The sequence below is a fragment of the Pseudophryne corroboree genome, chromosome 8 (genome assembly GCF_028390025.1).
Source record: "Pseudophryne corroboree isolate aPseCor3 chromosome 8, aPseCor3.hap2, whole genome shotgun sequence".
Taxonomy (NCBI): domain Eukaryota; kingdom Metazoa; phylum Chordata; class Amphibia; order Anura; family Myobatrachidae; genus Pseudophryne; species Pseudophryne corroboree.
Genome location: NC_086451.1, coordinates 140910781 through 140931356, shown reverse-complemented (window position 1 = coordinate 140931356; position 20576 = coordinate 140910781). Strand labels below are relative to the sequence as shown.

The 20576-nt window shown below is 47.5% G+C and overlaps 1 protein-coding gene across 3 annotated transcripts in view; it reads left to right on the top strand.

Moving 5' to 3' along the window:
* PRPS1 (phosphoribosyl pyrophosphate synthetase 1) overlaps window positions 1-20576 on the top strand; it is a 210967-nt gene that overhangs the window by 27679 nt on the left and 162712 nt on the right. For all 3 annotated transcript variants that reach the window (XM_063936976.1, XM_063936977.1, XM_063936978.1), the window contains exons 2-3: window positions 18111-18294; window positions 18395-18493. In XM_063936976.1, coding sequence (XP_063793046.1) covers window positions 18111-18294; window positions 18395-18493 — 283 coding nt within the window. The remainder of the gene's footprint in view (window positions 1-18110; window positions 18295-18394; window positions 18494-20576) is intronic.

Genomic DNA, 20576 nt, shown 5'->3' with positions numbered 1-20576 from the left:
TAATTGTATAGTGTATGCCCAGCATTATAGTTAAAACTCTGCAGTAAAAAGTCTATGGCAAGTGAGGCGCTTATCTTTTCTCTGACGTCCTAAGTGGATGCTGGGGACTCCGTCAGGACCATGGGGAATAGCGGCTCCGCAGGAGACAGGGCACAAAAGTAAAAGCTTTAGGATCAGGTGGTGTGCACTGGCTCCTCCCCCTATGACCCTCCTCCAAGCCTTAGTTAGGTTTTTGTGCCCGGCCGAGAAGGGTGCAATCTAGGTGGCTCTCCTAAAGAGCTGCTTAGAGTAAAAGTTTTGTTAGGTTTTTTATTTTCAGTGAGTCCTGCTGACAACAGGCTCACTGCAACGAGGGACTTAGGGGAGAAGAAGTGAACTCACCTGCGTGCAGGATGGATTGGCTTCTTAGGCTACTGGACACTAGCTCCAGAGGGACGATCACAGGTACAGCCTGGATGGGTCACCGGAGCCGCGCCGCCGACCCCCTTGCAGATGCTGAAGAGAGAAGAGGTCCAGAAATCGGCGGCTGAAGACTTCTCAGTCTTCATGAGGTAGCGCACAGCACTGCAGCTGTGCGCCATTGCTCTCAGCACACTTCACACCAACGGTCACTGAGGGTGCAGGGCGCTTGGGGGGGCGCCCTGGGCAGCAATGAAAGTACCTATGCTGGCTAAAAATACATCACATATAGCCCCTGGGGCTATATGGATGTATTTAACCCCTGCCAGGTTGTCAGAAAAACGGGAGAAGAAGCCCGCCAAAAAGGGGGCGGGGCCTATTCTCCTCAGCACACAGCGCCATTTTCCTACACAGCTCCGCTGCTAGGAAGGCTCCCAGGCTCTCCCCTGCACTGCACTACAGAAACAGGGTTAAAACAGAGAGGGGGGGCACTTATTTGGCGATATTATTATATATTAAGATGCTATAAGGGAAAACACTTTTCTCTATCGTCCTAGTGGATGCTGGGGTTCCTGAAAGGACCATGGGGAATAGCGGCTCCGCAGGAGACAGGGCACAAAAAGTAAAGCTTTTCCAGATCAGGTGGTGTGCACTGGCTCCTCCCCCTATGACCCTCCTCCAGACTCCAGTTAGATTTTTGTGCCCGGCCGAGAAGGGTGCAATCTAGGTGGCTCTCCTAAAGAGCTGCTTAGAAAAAGTTTAGCTTAGGTTTTTTATTTTACAGTGAGTCCTGCTGGCAACAGGATCACTGCAACGAGGGACTGAGGGGAGAAGAAGTGAACTCACCTGCGTGCAGGATGGATTGGCTTCTTGGCTACTGGACATCAGCTCCAGAGGGACGATCACAGGTACAGCCTGGATGGTCACCGGAGCCGCGCCGCCGGCCCCCTTGCAGATGCTGAAGTCAGAAGAGGTCCAGAATCGGCGGCTGAAGACTCCTGCAGTCTTCTAAAGGTAGCGCACAGCACTGCAGCTGTGCGCCATTTTCCTCTCAGCACACTTCACACGCAGTCACTGAGGGTGCAGGGCGCTGGGGGGGGCGCCCTGGGAGGCAAATGTAACCTATATAAAGGCTAAAAATACCTCACATATAGCCCCCAGAGGCTATATGGAGATATTTAACCCCTGCCTGGATTCACTAAATAGCGGGAGACGAGCCCGCCGGAAAAGGGGCGGGGCCTATCTCCTCAGCACACGGCGCCATTTCCTCTCACAGCTCCGCTGGTCAGGACGGCTCCCAGGTCTCTCCCCTGCACTGCACTACAGAAACAGGGTAAAACAGAGAGGGGGGGCAAATTTATGGCGATATTTTGATATATATAAAGCAGCTATAAGGGAGCACTTATTATAAGGCTATCCCTGTTATATATAGCGCTTTTGGTGTGTGCTGGCAAACTCTCCCTCTGTCTCCCCAAAGGGCTAGTGGGTCCTGTCTTCGTTAGGAGCATTCCCTGTGTGTCTGCTGTGTGTCGGTACGTGTGTGTCGACATGTATGAGGACGATATTGGTGTGGAGGCGGAGCAATTGCCAAATATGAGGATGTCGCCCCCTAGGGAGTCGACACCAGAATGGATGCCTTTATTTATGGAAAACACCGTCAGGGGCTGTGAAACGCCCTTTGCCTCAGTCGGTCGACACAGACCCAGACACAGGCACCGACTCCAGTGGTGACGGTGACGAATCAACCGTATTTTCCAGTAGGGCCACACGTTATATGATTTTGGCAATGAAGGAGGCGTTACATTTAGCTGATACTACAGGTACCACTAAACAGGGTATTATGTGGGGTGTGAAAAAACTACCTATAGTTTTTCCTGAATCGGAAGAATTAAATGACGTGTGTAATGAAGCGTGGGTTGCCCCTGATAAAAAGCTGATAATTTCAAAGAAATTATTGGCATTATACCCTTTCCCGCCAGAGGTTAGGGAGCGCTGGGAAACACCTCCTAGGGTGGACAAGGCGCTAACACGCTTATCTAAACAAGTGGCGTTACCCTCTCCTGAGACGGCCGCACTTAAAGATCCATCAGATAGGAGGATGGAAAATATCCAAAAAAGTATATACACACATGCAGGTGTTATACTACGACCAGCTATAGCGACTGCCTGGATGTGCAGTGCTGGGGTAGTTTGGTCAGAGTCCCTGATTGAAAATATTGATACCCTGGACAGGGACAATATTTTACTGTCGTTAGAACAAATAAAGGATGCATTTCTTTATATGCGTGATGCACAGAGGGATATCTGCACACTGGCATCACGGGTAAGTGCTATGTCCATTTCGGCCAGAAGAGCTTTATGGACGCGACAGTGGACAGGCGATGCGGATTCAAAACGACATATGGAAGTTTTGCCGTATAAAGGGGAGGAGTTATTTGGAGTCGGTCTATCAGATTTGGTGGCCACGGCTACAGCCGGGAAATCCACCTTTCTACCTCAAGTCACTCCCCAACAGAAAAAGGCACCGACTTTTCAACCGCAGCCCTTTCGTTCCTTTAAAAATAAGAGAGCAAAGGGCTATTCATATCTGCCACGAGGCAGAGGTCGAGGGAAGAGACAGCAACAGGCAGCTCCTTCCCAGGAACAGAAGCCTTCCCCGGCTTCTACAAAAGCCTCAGCATGACGCTGGGGCTTCTCAAGCGGACTCGGGGACGGTGGGTGGTCGTCTCAAAAATTACAGCGCGCAGTGGGCTCACTCGCAGGTAGATCCCTGGATCCTGCAGATAATATCTCAGGGGTACAGGTTGGAATTAGAGACAGATCCACCTCGCCGTTTCCTGAAGTCTGCTTTACCAACGTCCCCCTCCGAAAGGGAGACGGTTTTGGAAGCCATTCACAAGCTGTACTCTCAGCAGGTGATAGTCAAGGTACCTCTTCTACAACAAGGGAATGGGTATTATTCCACTCTTTTTGTGGTACCGAAGCCGGATGGCTCGGTAAGGCCTATTCTAAATCTGAAGTCCTTGAACCTGTACATAAAGAAGTTCAAGTTCAAGATGGAGTCACTCAGAGCAGTGATAGCGAACCTGGAAGAGGGGGACTTTATGGTATCCTTGGACATCAAGGATGCGTATCTCCACGTTCCAATTTACCCCTCACACCAGGGGTACCTCAGGTTCGTTGTACAAAACTGTCACTATCAGTTTCAGACGCTGCCGTTCGGATTGTCCACGGCACCTCGGGTCTTTACAAAGGTAATGGCCGAGATGATGATTCTTCTTCGAAGAAAAGGCATATTAATTATCCCATACTTGGACGATCTCCTAATAAGGGCAAGGTCCAGAGAACAGCTAGAGATGGGATTAGCACTGTCTCAAGAAGTGCTAAAACAGCACGGGTGGATTCTGAATATTCCAAAATCCCAGTTAATGCCGACAACTCGTCTGCTGTTCCTAGGGATGATTCTGGACACGGTTCAGAAAAAGGTTTTTCTCCCGGAGGAAAAAGCCAAGGAGTTATCCGAGCTTGTCAGGAACCTCCTAAAACCAGGAAAGGTGTCTGTACATCAATGCACAAGAGTCCTGGGAAAAATGGTGGCTTCTTACGAAGCAATTCCATTCGGCAGATTCCACGCAAGAATTTTCCAAAGGGATCTGTTGGACAAATGGTCAGGGTCGCATCTTCAGATGCACCTGCGGATAACCCTGTCTCCAAGGACAAGGGTGTCTCTTCTGTGGTGGTTGCAGAGTGCTCATCTATTGGAGGGCCGCAGATTCGGCATACAGGATTGGATCCTGGTGACCACGGACGCCAGCCTGAGAGGCTGGGGAGCAGTCACACAAGGAAGAAACTTCCAGGGAGTATGGACGAGCCTGGAAACGTCTCTTCACATAAACATTCTGGAACTAAGAGCAATATACAATGCTCTAAGCCAGGCAGAACCTCTGCTTCAGGGAAAACCGGTGTTGATCCAGTCGGACAACATCACGGCAGTCGCCCATGTGAACAGACAGGGCGGCACAAGAAGCAGGAGTGCAATGGCAGAAGCTGCAAGGATTCTTCGCTGGGCAGAGAATCATGTGATAGCACTGTCAGCAGTGTTCATCCCGGGAGTGGACAACTGGGAAGCAGACTTCCTCAGCAGACACGATCTTCACCCGGGAGAGTGGGGACTTCATCGGGAAGTCTTCCACTTGCTGGTAACCCGTTGGGAAAGACCAATGGTGGACATGATGGCGTCTCGCCTCAACAAAAAACTGGACAGGTATTGCGCCAGGTCAAGAGATCCGCAGGCAATAGCTGTGGACGCGCTGGTAACGCCTTGGGGTGTACCAGTCGGTGTATGTGTTTCCTCCTCTGCCTCTCATACCAAAAGTATTGAGAATTATACGGCAAAGAGGCGTAAGGACGATACTAGTGGTTCCGGATTGGCCAAGAAGGACTTGGTACCCGGAACTTCAAGAGATGATCACGGAAGATCCGTGGCCTCTACCTCTAAGGAGGGACTTGCTTCAGCAGGGTCCCTGTCTGTTTCAAGACTTACCGCGGCTGCGTTTGACGGCATGGCGGTTGAACGCCGGATCCTAAAGGAAAAAGGCATGCCGGAAGAAGTCATTCCTACTTTGATTAAAGCAAGGAAGGAAGTAACCGTGCAACATTATCACCGAATTTGGCGAAAATATGTTGCGTGGTGCGAAGATCGGAGTGCTCCGACGGAGGAATTTCAACTGGGTCGATTCCTACATTTCCTGCAATCAGGATTGTCTATGGGTCTCAAATTGGGATCTATTAAGGTTCAAATTTCGGCCCTGTCGATTTTCTTTCAAAAAGAATTGGCTTCAGTCCCTGAAGTCCAGACCTTTGTTAAGGGAGTGCTACATATACAGCCTCCTGTGGTGCCTCCAGTGGCATCGTGGGATCTCAATGTGGTTTTGGACTTTCTAAAATCTCATTGGTTTGAACCACTAAAGAAGGTGGATTTGAAATATCTCACATGGAAAGTGACCATGCTTCTAGCCCTGGCTTCGGCCAGGAGAGTGTCAGAACTGGCAGCTTTATCTTACAAAAGCCCATATCTGATTTTCCATTCGGACAGGGCAGAACTGCGGACTCGTCCGCATTTTCTCCCTAAGGTGGTGTCAGCATTTCATCTGAACCAGCCTATTGTAGTGCCTGCGGCTACAAGTGACTTGGAGGACTCCAAGTTACTGGACGTGGTCAGAGCATTAAAAATATATATTGCAAGGACAGCTGGAGTCAGAAAATCTGACTCGTTGTTTATTTTGTATGCACCCAACAAGATGGGTGCTCCTGCGTCTAAGCAGACGATTGCTCGTTGGATCTGTAGCACAATCCAACTTGCACATTCTGTGGCAGGCCTGCCACAGCCTAAATCTGTAAAGGCCCACTCCACAAGGAAGGTGGGCTCATCTTGGGCGGCTGCCCGAGGGGTCTCGGCATTACAACTTTGCCGAGCAGCTACGTGGTCAGGGGAGAACACGTTTGTAAAATTTTACAAATTTGATACTCTGGCTAAGGAGGACCTGGAGTTCTCTCATTCGGTGCTGCAGAGTCATCCGCACTCTCCCGCCCGTTTGGGAGCTTTGGTATAATCCCCATGGTCCTTTCAGGAACCCCAGCATCCACTAGGACGATAGAGAAAATAAGATTTTACTTACCGATAAATCTATTTCTCGGAGTCCGTAGTGGATGCTGGGCGCCCATCCCAAGTGCGGATTATCTGCAATAATTGTACATAGTTATTGTTAACTAATTCGGGTTATTGTTGAAGGAAGCCATCTTTCAGAGGCTCCGCTGTTATCATACTGTTAACTGGGTTTAGATCACAAGTTGTACGGTGTGATTGGTGTGGCTGGTATGAGTCTTACCCGGGATTCAAAATCCTCCCTTATTGTGTACGCTCGTCCGGGCACAGTACCTAACTGGAGTCTGGAGGAGGGTCATAGGGGGAGGAGCCAGTGCACACCACCTGATCTGGAAAAGCTTTACTTTTTGTGCCCTGTCTCCTGCGGAGCCGCTATTCCCCATGGTCCTTTCAGGAACCCCAGCATCCACTACGGACTCCGAGAAATAGATTTATCGGTAAGTAAAATCTTATTATATAAGGTTGTCCCTGTATAATATAGCGTTTTGGTGTGTGCTGGCAAACTCTCCCTCTGTCTCCCCAAAGGGCTAGTGGGGTCCTGTCCTCTATCAGAGCATTCCCTGTGTGTGTGCTGTGTGTCGGTACGTGTGTGTCGACATGTATGAGGACGATGTTGGTGAGGAGGCGGAGCAATTGCCTGTAATGGTGATGTCACTCTCTAGGGAGTCGACACCGGAATGGATGGCTTATTTAGGGAATTACGTGATAATGTCAACACGCTGCAAGGTCGGTTGATGACATGAGACGGCCGGCAAACCAATTAGTACCTGTCCAGGCGTCTCAAACACCGTCAGGGGCTTTAAAACGCCCATTTACCTCAGTCGGTCGACACAGACACAGACACGGACACTGACTCCAGTGTCGACGGTGAAGAAACAAACGTATTTTCCATTTGGGCCACACGTTACATGTTAAGGGCAATGAAGGAGGTGTTACATATTTCTGATACTACAAGTACCACAAAAGAGGGTATTATGTGGGGTGTGAAAAAACTACCTGTAGTTTTTCCTGAATCAGATAAATTAAATGAAGTGTGTGATGATGCGTGGGTTTCCCCCGATAGAAAATTATTGGCGTTATACCCTTTCCCGCCAGAAGTTAGGGCGCGTTGGGAAACACCCCTTAGGGTGGATAAGGCGCTCACACGCTTATCAAAACAAGTGGCGTTACCGTCTCCAGATACGGCCGCCCTCAAGGAGCCAGCTGATAGGAGGCTGGAAAATATCCTAAAAAGTATATACACACATACTGGTGTTATACTGCGACCAGCGATCGCCTCAGCCTGGATGTGCAGCGCTGGGGTGGCTTGGTCGGATTCCCTGACTGAAAATATTGATACCCTTGACAGGGACAGTATTTTATTGACTATAGAGCATTTAAAGGATGCATTTCTATATATGCGAGATGCACAGAGGGATATTTGCACTCTGGCATCAAGAGTAAGTGCGATGTCCATATCTGCCAGAAGATGTTTATGGACACGACAGTGGTCAGGTGATGCAGATTCCAAACGGCACATGGAAGTATTGCCGTATAAAGGGGAGGAGTTATTTGGGGTCGGTCCATCGGACCTGGTGGCCACGGCAACAGCTGGAAAATCCACCTTTTTTACCCCAAGTCACATCTCAGCAGAAAAAGACACCGTCTTTTCAGCCTCAGTCCTTTCGTCCCCATAAGGGCAAGCAGGCAAAAGGCCAGTCATATCTGCCCAGGGATAGAGGAAAGGGAAGAAGACTGCAGCAGGCAGCCCATTCCCAGGAACAGAAGCCCTCCACCGCTTTTGCCAAGTCCTCAGCATGACGCTGGGGCCGTACAAGCGGACTCAGGTGCGGTGGGGGGTCATCTCAAGAGTTTCAGCGCGCAGTGGGCTCACTCGCAAGTGGACCCCTGGATCCTACAAGTAGTATCCCAGGGGTACAGATTGGAAATTCGAGACGTCTCCCCCTCGCAGGTTCCTGAAGTCTGCTTTACCAACGTCTCCCTCCGACAGGGAGGCAGTATTGGAAACAATTCACAAGCTGTATTCCCAGCAGGTGATAATCAAAGTACCCCTCCTACAACAAGGAAAGGGGTATTATTCCACACTATATTGTGGTACTGAAGCCAGACGGCTCGGTGAGACCTATTCTAAATCTGAAATATTTGAACACTTACATACAAAGGTTCAAATCAAGATGGAGTCACTCAGAGCAGTGATAGCGAACCAGGAAGAAGGGGACTATATGGTGTCCCTGGACATCAAGGATGCTTACCTCCATGTCCCAATTTGCCCTTCTCACCAAGGGTACCTCAGGTTCGTGGTACAAAACTGTCACTATCAGTTTCAGACGCTGCCGTTTGGATTGTCCACGGCACCCCGGGTCTTTACCAAGGTAATGGCCGAAATGATGATTCTTCTTCAAAGAAAAGGCGTCTTAATTATCCCTTACTTGGACGATCTCCTGATAAGGGCAAGGTCCAGAGAACAGTTGGAGGTCGGAGTAGCACTATCTCAAGTAGTTCTACGACAGCACGGGTGGATTCTAAATATTCCAAAATCGCAGCTGTCTCCGACGACACGTCTGCTGTTCCTAGTGATGATTCTGGACACAGTCCAGAAAAAGGTGTTTCTCCCGGAGGAGAAAGCCAGGGAGTTATCCGAGCTAGTCAGGAACCTCCTAAAACCAGGAAAAGTGTCAGTGCATCATTGCACAAGGGTCCTGGGAAAAATGGTGGCTTCTTACGAAGCGATTCCATTCGGCAGATTTCACGCAAGAACTTTTCAGTGGGATCTGCTGGAAAAATGGTCCGGATCGCATCTTCAGATGCATCAGCGGATAACCCTGTCTCCAAGGACAAGGGTGTCTCTTCTGTGGTGGCTGCAGAGTGCTCATCTACTAAAGAGCCACAGATTCGGCATTCAGGACTGGGTCCTGGTGACCACGGATGCCAGCCTGAAAGGCTGGGGAGCAGTCACACAAGGAAAAAATTTCCAGGGAGTGTGATCAAGTCTGGAGACTTCTCTCCACATAAATATACTGGAGCTAAGAGCAATTTACAATGCTCTAAGCTTAGCAAGACCTCTGCTTCAAGGTCAGCCGGTATTGATCCAGTGGGACAACATCACGGCAGTCGCCCACGTAAACAGACAGGGCGGCACATGAAACAGGAGGGCAATGGCAGAAACTGCAAGGATTCTTCGCTGGGCGGAAAATCATGTGATAGCACTGTCAGCAGTGTTCATTCCGGGAGTGGACAACTGGGAAGCAGACTTCCTCAGCACGACCTCCACCCGGGAGAGTGGGGACTTCATCGGGAAGTCTTCCACATGATTGTGAACCGTTGGGAAAGACCAAAGGTGGACATGATGGCGTCCCGCCTGAACAAAAAACTGGACAGGTATTGCGCCAGGTCAAGAGACCCTCAGGCAATAGCTGTGGACGTTCTGGTAACACCGTGGGTGTACCAGTCGGTGTATGTGTTCCCTCCTCTGCTTCTCATACCTAAGGTACTGAAAATTATAAGACGTAGAGGAGTAAGAACTATACTCGTGGCTCCGGATTGGCCAAGAAGGACTTGGTACCCGGAACTTCAAGAGATGCTCACAGAGGACTCATGGCCTCTGCCGCTAAGAAGGGACTTGCTTCAGCAAGTACCATGTCTGTTCCAAGACTTACCGCGGCTGCGTTTGACGGCATGGCGGTTGAACGCCGGATCCTAAGGGGAAAAGGCATTCCGGAAGAGGTCATTCCTACCCTGTTCAAAGCCAGGAAGGAGGTGACCGCACAACGTTATAACCACATGTGGCGAAAATATGTTGCGTGGTGTGAGGCCAGGAAGGCCCCACGAAGAAATTTCAACTCTGTCGATTCCTGCATTTCCTGCATTTCCTGCAAACAGGAGTGTCTATGGGCCTCAAATTGGGGTCCATTAAGGTTCAAATTTCGGCCCTGTCGATTTTCTTCCAGAAAGAATTGGCTTCAGTTCCTGAAGTCCAGAAGTTTGTCAAGGGAGTACTGCATATACAACCCCCTTTTGTGCCTCCTGTGGCACTGTGGGATCTCAACGTAGTTCTGGGATTCCTCAAATCACATTGGTTTAAACCGCTCAAATCTGTGGATTTGAAATATCTCACATGGAAAGTGACCATGATGTTGGCCCTGGCCTCGGCCAGGCGAGTGTCAGAATTGGCGGCTTTGTCTCACAAAAGCCCATATCTGATTGTCCATTCGGACAGGGCAGAGCTGCGGACTCGTCCCCAGTTTCTCCATAAGGTGGTGTCAGCGTTTCACCTGAACCAGCTTATTGTGGTACCTGCGGCTACTAGGGACTTGGAGGACTCCAAGTTGCTAGATGTTGTCAGGGCCCTGAAAATATAGGTTTCCATGACGGCTGGAGTCAGGAAAACTGACTTGCTGTTATCCTGTATGCACCCAACAAACTGGGTGCTCTTGCTTCTAAGCAGACGATTGCTAGTTGGATGTGTAGTACAATTCAGCTTGCACATTCTGTGGCAGGCCTGCCACAGCCAAAATATGTAAATGCCCATTCCACAAGGAAGGTGGGCTCATCTTGGGCGGCTGCCCGAGGGGTCTCGGCTTTACAACTTTGCCGAGCTGCTACTTGGTCAGGGGCACACCCTGGCTGAGGAGGACCTGGAGTTCTCTCACTCGGTGCTGCAGAGTCATCCGCACTCTCCCGCCCGTTTGGGAGCTTTGGTATAATCCCCATGGTCCTGACGGAGTCCCCAGCATCCACTTAGGACGTCAGAGAAAATAAGAATTTACTTACCGATAATTCTATTTCTCGTAGTCCGTAGTGGATGCTGGGCGCCCATCCCAAGTGCGGATTGTCTGCAATACTTGTACATAGTTATTGTTACAAAAATCGGGTTATTATTGTTGTGAGCCATCTTTTCAGAGGCTCCGCTGTTATCATGCTGTTAACTGGGTTCAGATCACAGGTTGTACAGTGTGATTGGTGTGGCTGGTATGAGTCTTACCCGGGATTCAAAATCCTTCCTTATTGTGTACGCTCGTCCGGGCACAGTATCCTAACTGAGGCTTGGAGGAGGGTCATAGGGGGAGGAGCCAGTGCACACCACCTGATCCTAAAGCTTTTACGCCCTGTCTCCTGCGGAGCCGCTATTCCCCATGGTCCTGACGGAGTCCCCAGCATCCACTACGGACTACGAGAAATAGAATTATCGGTAAGTAAATTCTTATTTTCTGCATGTCTTTGATCAAAACTCAACAAATTCCCAGCAGTATATACTGCTACATCTGTGTTTCTCCTTCATCCACTAGGGGCCACTGGAGCGTAGTTACAATGGGGAAATAGTAGGCAGTAATTGGGAGCTGGCACTTTAAAATTCTAACACTGTGGCTAGCTCCTCCCCTACTATCTCCCCTCCAACCCAGTCTTAGTTAGTGCCAGAGGGAGCTGGTTCACTTGGGTTTTAGCTGAAGAATTTTTTTATTTTTTTTCTATATTATTTTTCTTTTTCTTTCTTACACACACAGACTGGCAGCTCTGCCACTGCCAGTCTGCACCGCTGGAGCTGCCGGCGGGGTCCCATCGCAGCTGCGTGCGGCTCGGGATGGGCCCGGCTGAGGGAGATACTGAGCTCTCCTGAGTTGGCCGGACACCGCTGCGTGCGGCACGTGTCGGGGCCGCTCCACCAGCAGAAGATTTCGGCAGCATGGCAGCGGTGAGTATAAGTGGTCGAACACCGCTGCGTGCTGCGCGTGTCGGGGCCACTCCATCAGGAATCCTGCAACAGCGGTGAGCACAGACACCAATTTGAAACTGTGATGATGTGTGCTGTGTCTTTTATTCACTCCCTGCTCCCATACATGGGGGCCACGCTCAGGGTCCCTGGTCTAACCCCCCTCCACTCATATATGGGCTGTGTAATACATGACAAAAAAAAAAAAAAGATATTTTAGATTGCACCTTTATACTTTTATATTTAGGCGCCATTACTAGGGGGGCGGAGCTAAATCCCGCTCGACACGGCGGGCTAAGCGGCTCACTGGGCAGTCAGGGGATGCAGGGCGCTCCCCGCTAAGTTTGCGCGGGAGCTTGGTACAGAGCACAGTCGGAAAACATAGGGGGCGGAGCTATCTCCTGCTCGGCGGGCTCAGCTCCCCGGCAGCGGCTTGTGTGATCGGCTGGGGAGGCAGGACGCTCCCCGCTGACTTAGTGCTGGAAGGCTAGAGTTTTTAAATTTGGACGCCATAACGGGGGGCGGGGCTTCCTTTCCGTCTTGGACCTCGGCTCCCGGCGGCTACCTGCGGCTCTGCTGGTACTGGCGGCCATTTCCTCTCTGCAGGGGAAACCTCTACCCGGACTCCACTGCTTGCTGTGAGTGTCAGGATCTTCTTATCACTGCAGTGAGTGTTTTTTTCTTAATGTCTTCATCCTGTGGCACACACATATATAGATATATATAGATATATATAGATAGAGATATATATATATATATATATATATATATATATATATATATATATATATATATATATATATATATATATATATATATATATATATATATGAGATAGATAGATAGATAAATGTATATAGTTGTACTGTATGTATATGTAATATATACATACATACATACATACATACATACATACATACATACATATCTTGTTGTATGTATATTATATTTTATAGAGTTTGTTATATATATAATATATTGGATTATATCTCTATATGCATATATAATCAACTAGCGCCGTCGATTTTAAAATTAGGTGCCATAGTGGGGGGGGGCTTAAACCTAACGCTCAGGTCAGTGCCCCTTTGTCAGGGGGGCTACGGCTGTTAATTCAACACGGATTCCCCTGTTTATGGAATATGGAGTCAGCTCACTACTGCTCTTTATCAGGGCACAGTTAGGCTCACTGAATTTTTACAATAATATAGAACTACAAGCTCCACCGATATTTATTATACTAACACAGACCTGGGTTCACGTCCCACATATCTTCACCCTGCCACATTGATTTTTTCCCCCGGCTTTATTCACAGGCTGCCCGGCATTTTGGGCAACCAGCGGAGCTTACTAAATTAGCAGTACACTACATACACGGGTGTTGTCACCCCTTTATTACTCTTTTGTTTCACTTGGTAATAATACTGTGTGTAATTTGGGGGAATGTGTGTGGTGTCAGCCAAATAGCTGCAGTGGCTCGGTACGCTTATAGCGGGGACATCTGAACGCAGATTGAATTCCATCAAACACCAACTTTAAGGGATATGTGCTTATCACTGCACGTTATAGTGCAGAGTTTATAGAGGGTTACACTTCTTTAACCTGTCTTTTCTCTTTTCGTTTAACTAAACGTAACACCCAGGACAGAGAATTCCCAGTTCTGTGTAGATTGTGCGGTGGAGCCATCTATTTAGCCCTCAATGCAGCTGCAGGACGCTCCTGTTTGATCAGCTCAGCTTATGCAGGTAAGGTCACCGTTACCAGAGACCCCGTCCGTCATTTCTTCTCCCCAGGTTTATAAAAGTAGGTTGCTAACCTCAGTGTTACACGACGCTGCGGATGACAGACCTCTCTCGAAGGAGGCAATGGATGCCGGGATACTGAGGATGTCTGTTTTCGGTGGAGTCCGAACCAGTGTCTCTGGGTCCTGGAGACATTCGACTGCACGTTTTCAGGTTTCTAAAAGGATCTTGCTAACCTCCATGTTACAGGAGATACTGATTATGTTTCGGTGGAGTCTGAACCAGTATCTCAGGATATTGAGGCGTATTGTACAGCAGTTCGTTTGGTGCTGCAGGTAAAGAGGTCGGTCACTTCAGGTCCCTCGAGGTTTGACGCCAAGGAAGAAATGACAGCGACTTGTTCAGTTTCGGATGAGCTGGATGTGCTCCGGTAGGCGGCCCGGGAGACATCCGAATTCACAATTTCAGGTATCGAACAATGTTTGTTTGCCTATCCTTTTCCCGCAGACAGCAGGAAATGATATCAGACCTCTCCAGGGTATACCCCTCAATGTGTCGTCGGTCCAAAAGGCTGCCGTTTTTCATGGGGCAGCCTTGCTGAGGGATCCATCTGTGAGTCATATGCGACAGCAGGGGTTCGACCTTATCCAGAGCAGGTAGGTTGTGGAACAATTGTCCTCTAGGTTACTGGATAATTCGCATCAGGATCAACTGATGCTTTGGGACAGATCAGAATCACGATTCTGCTTTATATTCTTTTGAGGTCTCCACGTCTGTATACTCGGAACCTGCATTTTCGCTTGGGCTGTCTTAACCCGACGACCTCTGGGGCTGCGCCAGTGACAGGTGAACAGGGAATCCTAAGGGGCAGCTGGTTCAGGGGAAGGAACTTCCTGCATGATTTCTCGAACCATTGGGGGTAAGTCCATTTTTCTTTCCCCTACTGCTGCTCCAGCTCCAAGACAGATCCTTTACCGGTCTTTTTTTTAGATCTTTCCGTGCCCTTTCAGGCTTTCGACTCCAGGTCAGGGGTGGTATCTCCGTCGCTAAGGGATCTCATCTCATGGTAGCAGGCTGAAGCAGAGGTTCAGCATCCTCAGTCCAGTCTGTTTTAGGTCATCCAACACACTGGGAAGGCTTGGGCGTTTACAGACTCGATTTGGGAGTCCAACCATCTCAGGGGTCCCTCGGCATGGGTCAGCCGGTTTACGATGACAAGAAAGTCATACTGCAGGCGGCGCTCCAGATGCTTCTAACCGCAAAGGGTGTTGATCCCTGTTTTCACATATCATTTGAATCGGGACAGTTCTCAGGCCTTTGTTTTCTTTTCCCGTGCCAAAGCCAGATGGCTCGGCCAGACCTATTCTGGCCTTAGAATCTTTTCAGTCTGTGATTGCTAGTTTGAAGAAGAAAGGGGGTTTTACGCGTCCCTTGTCTTCAGGGATGCCTGTTTACTGAACTCCGTTGGGTTTCCTCATCGTGCTTTTCTCATATTCGCATTACAGGATACTCCTTTTTCACGGTTAGTCCTTTCCATTCGGTCGCTCTTCCGCTCCCACAGGATTTAGGAAGATCACAGAATAACTCTTTTTCAAAGGCAGGGAGTGACGTTTGTTCCCTAATTGGACAATCTACTGCTGGAATCCCACTCTGCAGATTAGGTTGCTTCTGAATATCCGGAGGATCCAGGAGCTTCTGGTTCGACACGGGTCCACTTTATGCTCCTCGTAAACTGTTCTCGACTCGGTCCGTCCGAGGATTTTTCCTTCCTCGGGACCAGGTACTCTCTTCCTTCAGTCAGGGTGCGGCGCTGAGAGTGGTCGCCTACATTCCCCTCTGAGCGGAGGACAACAATCTTCTTTCCAGGTCAAGCCTCCAGGTCAGACTCCCGGGTGAGCGGACATTTCCCGGAGTTTTGTTAGCTGGTCCGCTATTGGCTGAGATCCCGGATCGACCTCAGGGCGTTCTGACTGACTCTTTAACCCTTTACTACTCTCGGACGTGAGCTCTGGCGGCAATAGCCGAGGATGCCCTCAGGGCTCCTTGGAGTTTCTGGTTAGTCTATCTTGCCTTCTTTTCTATTATCTACCTCACTTTCGGTAACACAGGAGGGGAGAATGCGCGCTAGTCCTCCCGGTGGCTCCGGTTTGGCCGCTCATGACTTACAGATCCAGCCTGCACCTGTTGTCAGTAGAGGAGCCTTGGCTCCTACCTCTGCAGGACTGTCTACTTCAGCAGGGTCCTTTTTCTTTATTCAATCTTACACTGGTTTCGTTTAACAGCGTGACTGTTCACGAGACCTCCAGAAGGGAGAAGTTTACCTAGTTCGGTTATGGCTACTGGGCCCCGATTTCGGAAGTCGGTTACCTCTTCTCGCTTTTGCCACTTTGGGAAGCTTTAAGGGGCATAGTGTGGATAATAGGGGTTTTCCCCTTTTGATTTACCATTCAGCTGTCATCTTTGGTTTTCTCTGGGTGGTTTACTCAGCTGCGCTTCAGACTATGTTGGCCTGAAATTTAGGAAATTTAAGAAATTAGCCTGGCGGCCGTAAGTTCGGGCTCTCTTTCAGGGAGTACTCTATTGGCAACTCCCCCTTTTCGACTGGGGTTATGGCTGAGTTTCAGACTCAGCGGTCGTTTCTTCCAGGGGGGATGTCTGTTTTTCACATACATCTGACACTGGTGTTTTCGGCCCTCTTTGAATGTTGTCGGGGCTCACCAACTCTCTCTACAGAGGTTTTCGGCTATTCGACTAAGTGTTTTCTTCTTTGTTCTGTGCGATGCTCCCGTACTAAATAGCCGGGGTCCCAGCATAAGCTGGGCCGTTGGATACATCTGACCATCAGACAGTCTTATTAGCGGTTGCTCGGGAGCCTCCGTTTTCCATTTCAGCGCACTCTATGCGCGTTGTGGGACCTTCGTGGGCGGCTGCCCGTGGAGTCTCCATGACTACTTTGTCGGGCGGCTACTTGGTCGGGCTGACATACGTTTGTCAAATTATATAAGTTTGACACTTTTGCGGCCTCTGCATCACAGTTTGGCCGAGTGGTTTTACAAGACTCTCAGCACTCTCCCACCCGTTTTGGGAGCTCTGGGACGTCCCCATTGTAACTACGCTCCAGTGGCCCCTAGTGGATGAAGGAGAAATCAGGATTTTGGTACTTACCGATAAATCCCTTTCTCCGATTCCACAGGGGCCACTGGACGCCCGCCCAGCGCTGTTTCCTCCTTGTTTTTTGCTAAACGGTTTGCAGATCACTGTGTGACTGCTTGTTCAGTTCAGGTTAACCTGCTTTTTGTTAAGTTCTGTTCCAGGTTTAGTTTGTGTTATCCTGGTTTACAGGGCGTCATTAACCTCCTCTACCTTTTAAGGTTTGTTTATTCCAGCTCTCCTCGGGCACAGTTTTACGTAGACTGGCTTAGAGGGGAGATAGTAGGGGAGGAGCTAGCCACAGTGTTAGAATTTTAAAGTGCCAGCTCCCAATGACTGCCTACTATTTCCCCATTGTAACTACGCTCCAGTGGCCCCTGTGGAATCGGAGAAAGGGATTTATCGGTAAGTACCAAAATCCTGATTTAATGCCCACTTGAACCCTTTGGCTCATATATTGTGTGTAAATTTGGCTCTGGTACTAGACATTACCTCCTCAGCTATTTACCACCCCGCATGTCCCTGCATAACATTAGTTACACTGCAGAGAACAGGGAGCTAGATTTGTCTTCATTTTACTACCTCTGAGTCAGGCACAAGTCCCACAGGGTCATCATCCAGGCAACCCCACATACTTGCACCCTGGGTGGTGGCACTGGTTGCTTCTTCATCTTTACTGCCACGGTTTATGAAAAACCCTCAAGGATCATTTCAGTACAAGGGAGTTGAGCTGCCTTTTTCAACAGCTTGGAAACGGCACCAATGGCCCATAGCTCTCGACCCCCCCCCCCCCCCCCCCCCCCCACCTATATATATATATATATATATTTTTTTAAATGCAACTGTATATGTCTGTGAACATACTGTATATGTGCGTGTCTGGAGGCACCGTATGTGCAGCACATAGCGGCACTTGGTCACACCAAAAGGGTACTCTCAAGTAATTGAATTGACCACTAATAAAGTACATATGTACACTAATGTATTACTTGCAAATGGATAGGGCATGAGAGTGCAGCAGAATGGGTTGTCTTCTGTATGCCGAATGTCGGGATCCCGGCGCACAGTATACCGGCGCCGGAATCCCTACACCCAGCATACCGACAACTATTCTCCCTCGTGGGGGTCCACGACCCCCCTGGAGGGAGAATAAAATAGTGTGGCGCGCGTAGCGAGCCCGTAAGGGGCTCCTTTGCGCTCGCCTCGCTGTCGGTATGCTGGTCGCCGGGAGCCCGAGCGCCGGCATACCATACTACACCCCAGCAAAATAACTGAGTATTTTTAACTGGTACTATGGCACATGGAATTTTACAGTAACATTATAAATTGGTGGGCAATTTTTGCAACAACTCTAAGAATTGTAGAAACCTGTTTCCCCCAACATGTTAAAGAGCTAATATGATTATTCTTTTTTAAAATATGGTGTGTTCTCTTATTTATCTGATTGCAGTGTTGAGATTGGAGAGAGCGTACGGGGAGAGGACGTTTACATTGTCCAGAGTGGCTGTGGGGAGATAAATGACAACTTAATGGAACTTCTTATCATGATAAATGCATGCAAGATTGCGTCTGCATGTCGTGTCACAGCTGTTATACCCTGCTTTCCATATGCACGCCAGGACAAGAAGGACAAAGTAAGTATGCTTAGCTTAATTTTGTAAAAGTATTTCTATGTGCTATATGTTTCAACGTAATTTATTTATAGTTATTGTAATCTGTTCTGTGTTTTTGTAGTCTCGAGCTCCAATCTCCGCTAAACTTGTTGCAAACATGTTATCTGTGGCTGGTGCTGATCATATTATTACTATGGACCTTCATGCATCACAGATACAGGTAATATTTTTCAGTCTTCATTTGATGTAATGTTCTAAACTCTTGTGTTTTAGTTGTGAAGTTTATAAAACGTGGGACAACACCCAAATTTATAGGCAACTTGCACGCAGCTTTTAGACTTCCATGGGGTCTGTAGCCAGCTTGATCTTTTCTCTATTCCTTTAAAGTGCATATAAATGAATGTGGGTGTGGATGTATGGATAGATATAGATATAGATATATAGATAGATAGATATTTTGCAAAAGATGATACAGTGCCACTTGTGGGGTATGCTCTCAGTAATAAAAACTATTAAAAGATAGTTAAAACACACAATCCTTACTAAAGGTGTCTGCCACCCCTAAAGATTGCAACAGTAGTACAGTGCTGACAGATACGTATTTAGTGGGGGGATAAGGGTACCGGCGACTTCTGTTGTGTGAAAGTGCAAATACTAATACTAAAATTTACGATTTATAAGCCAAAGAATATAAAATTGAACAAACAGTTTTATTAGCACATAAAAAATATAAGATACATAAAAAAATTTCCCAAAAGAATAAAAATGATAATAAAAATCCAAGATCAGATAAAAAGGTAAAAGGTAAGGACTTAGCTTTTAAAATAGGCAAGGGGGTCACTGCAGGGCACCCTTGCCTATTTTAAAAGCTAAGTCCTTACCTTTTACCTTTTTTTCTGATCTTGAATTTTTATTATCATTTGTATTCTTTTGGGAATTTTTTTTATGTATCTTATATTTTTTTATGTGCTAATAAAACTGTTTGTTCAATTTTATATTCTTTGGCTTATAAATCGTAAATTTTAGTATTTGCACTTTCACACAACAGAAGTCGCCGGTTCCCTTATCCCATATATATATATATATATATATATATATATATATATATATATAATATATATATATATATATATATATATATATATATATATATATATATATATATATATATAATATTCCTGTTCTTTCTTTGGATTCTACACATGGTATTATGATCTGACACGGAAGAACGTTTTTCTATTAAACTATGAGTGCAGACTTAGATAGATAGATCTATCTATCTATATCTCATTGGAAATCCGCACTCGCGTCAAAAAATAAACAAACACGTGCTTGGGTGCACCCAGTGGAACTGACTAAGTCAGCCACAAATACAGAACCGGAATTCCACAAAGGTGGAAGGGGCACTCACAATCTCAAAAAATAAAAATCATACAAGAATTCACATTTCATAAAATGTCATAGTTTAATTGTTGGATCTTCTGTTACACCAACTCGCCCTTAATCGAGGTTTCGACCCTAATCCTGGGTCTTTTTCAAGATAGGCAGATTCGGTGAAGAATCAAATAATTCACAGACATTAATATTACAACATCAGTAGAGATCTAGAAAAGACATAGAACACAAAAAGATACACTCCGTGCCTCCCAGGCCCCATTGTTGCAAAACAAACACTAAATTACAACTATAAGCACAGCCATCCATTACACCTTAAGCCCAGTGAGTATACACAGACATACTGTCGTGGCCACCCATAAGGAATCAATATACCAAATGCTTACATGAACATAACTCTCTCTGGAAAAAGTCCAAACAGCGCCTGTCCAATCAAAAAGCAGGCAGTCCGCAGACATCTACAATCAATGTATATAAAGCGTCAGCTATATAGAAAGAGGTCGTCACTAGATTAAATCCCAAAAAGACACGAAATACCACATACTGTGATAGCCGTGCCACCTCATCAGTCAACCTGTTACTCCTTTAATTAATACTATGGAGTCTCTAAAGACAAAAGAGAGGATAACATTAGCCAATCACTAAATATATACACATAACATATAAAAAAATATTAATGTTAATCACTCCAACCACTCACTATATCAACATGGCCACATCCGACCAAATTTGCATAAGTCCAAGCTGGCCAGCTAATGGGTCTTCAAATAGGTCATAAAGAGCACTAAAATGTAGAACACTGTATATTAGCCTTTAAATACCAGAAACACGGCGATAAACAATAAACACCACCACTACAGTAGATACTCACACAGCCGAATTCAAACTGTCCTCCTGCACATGGCTAC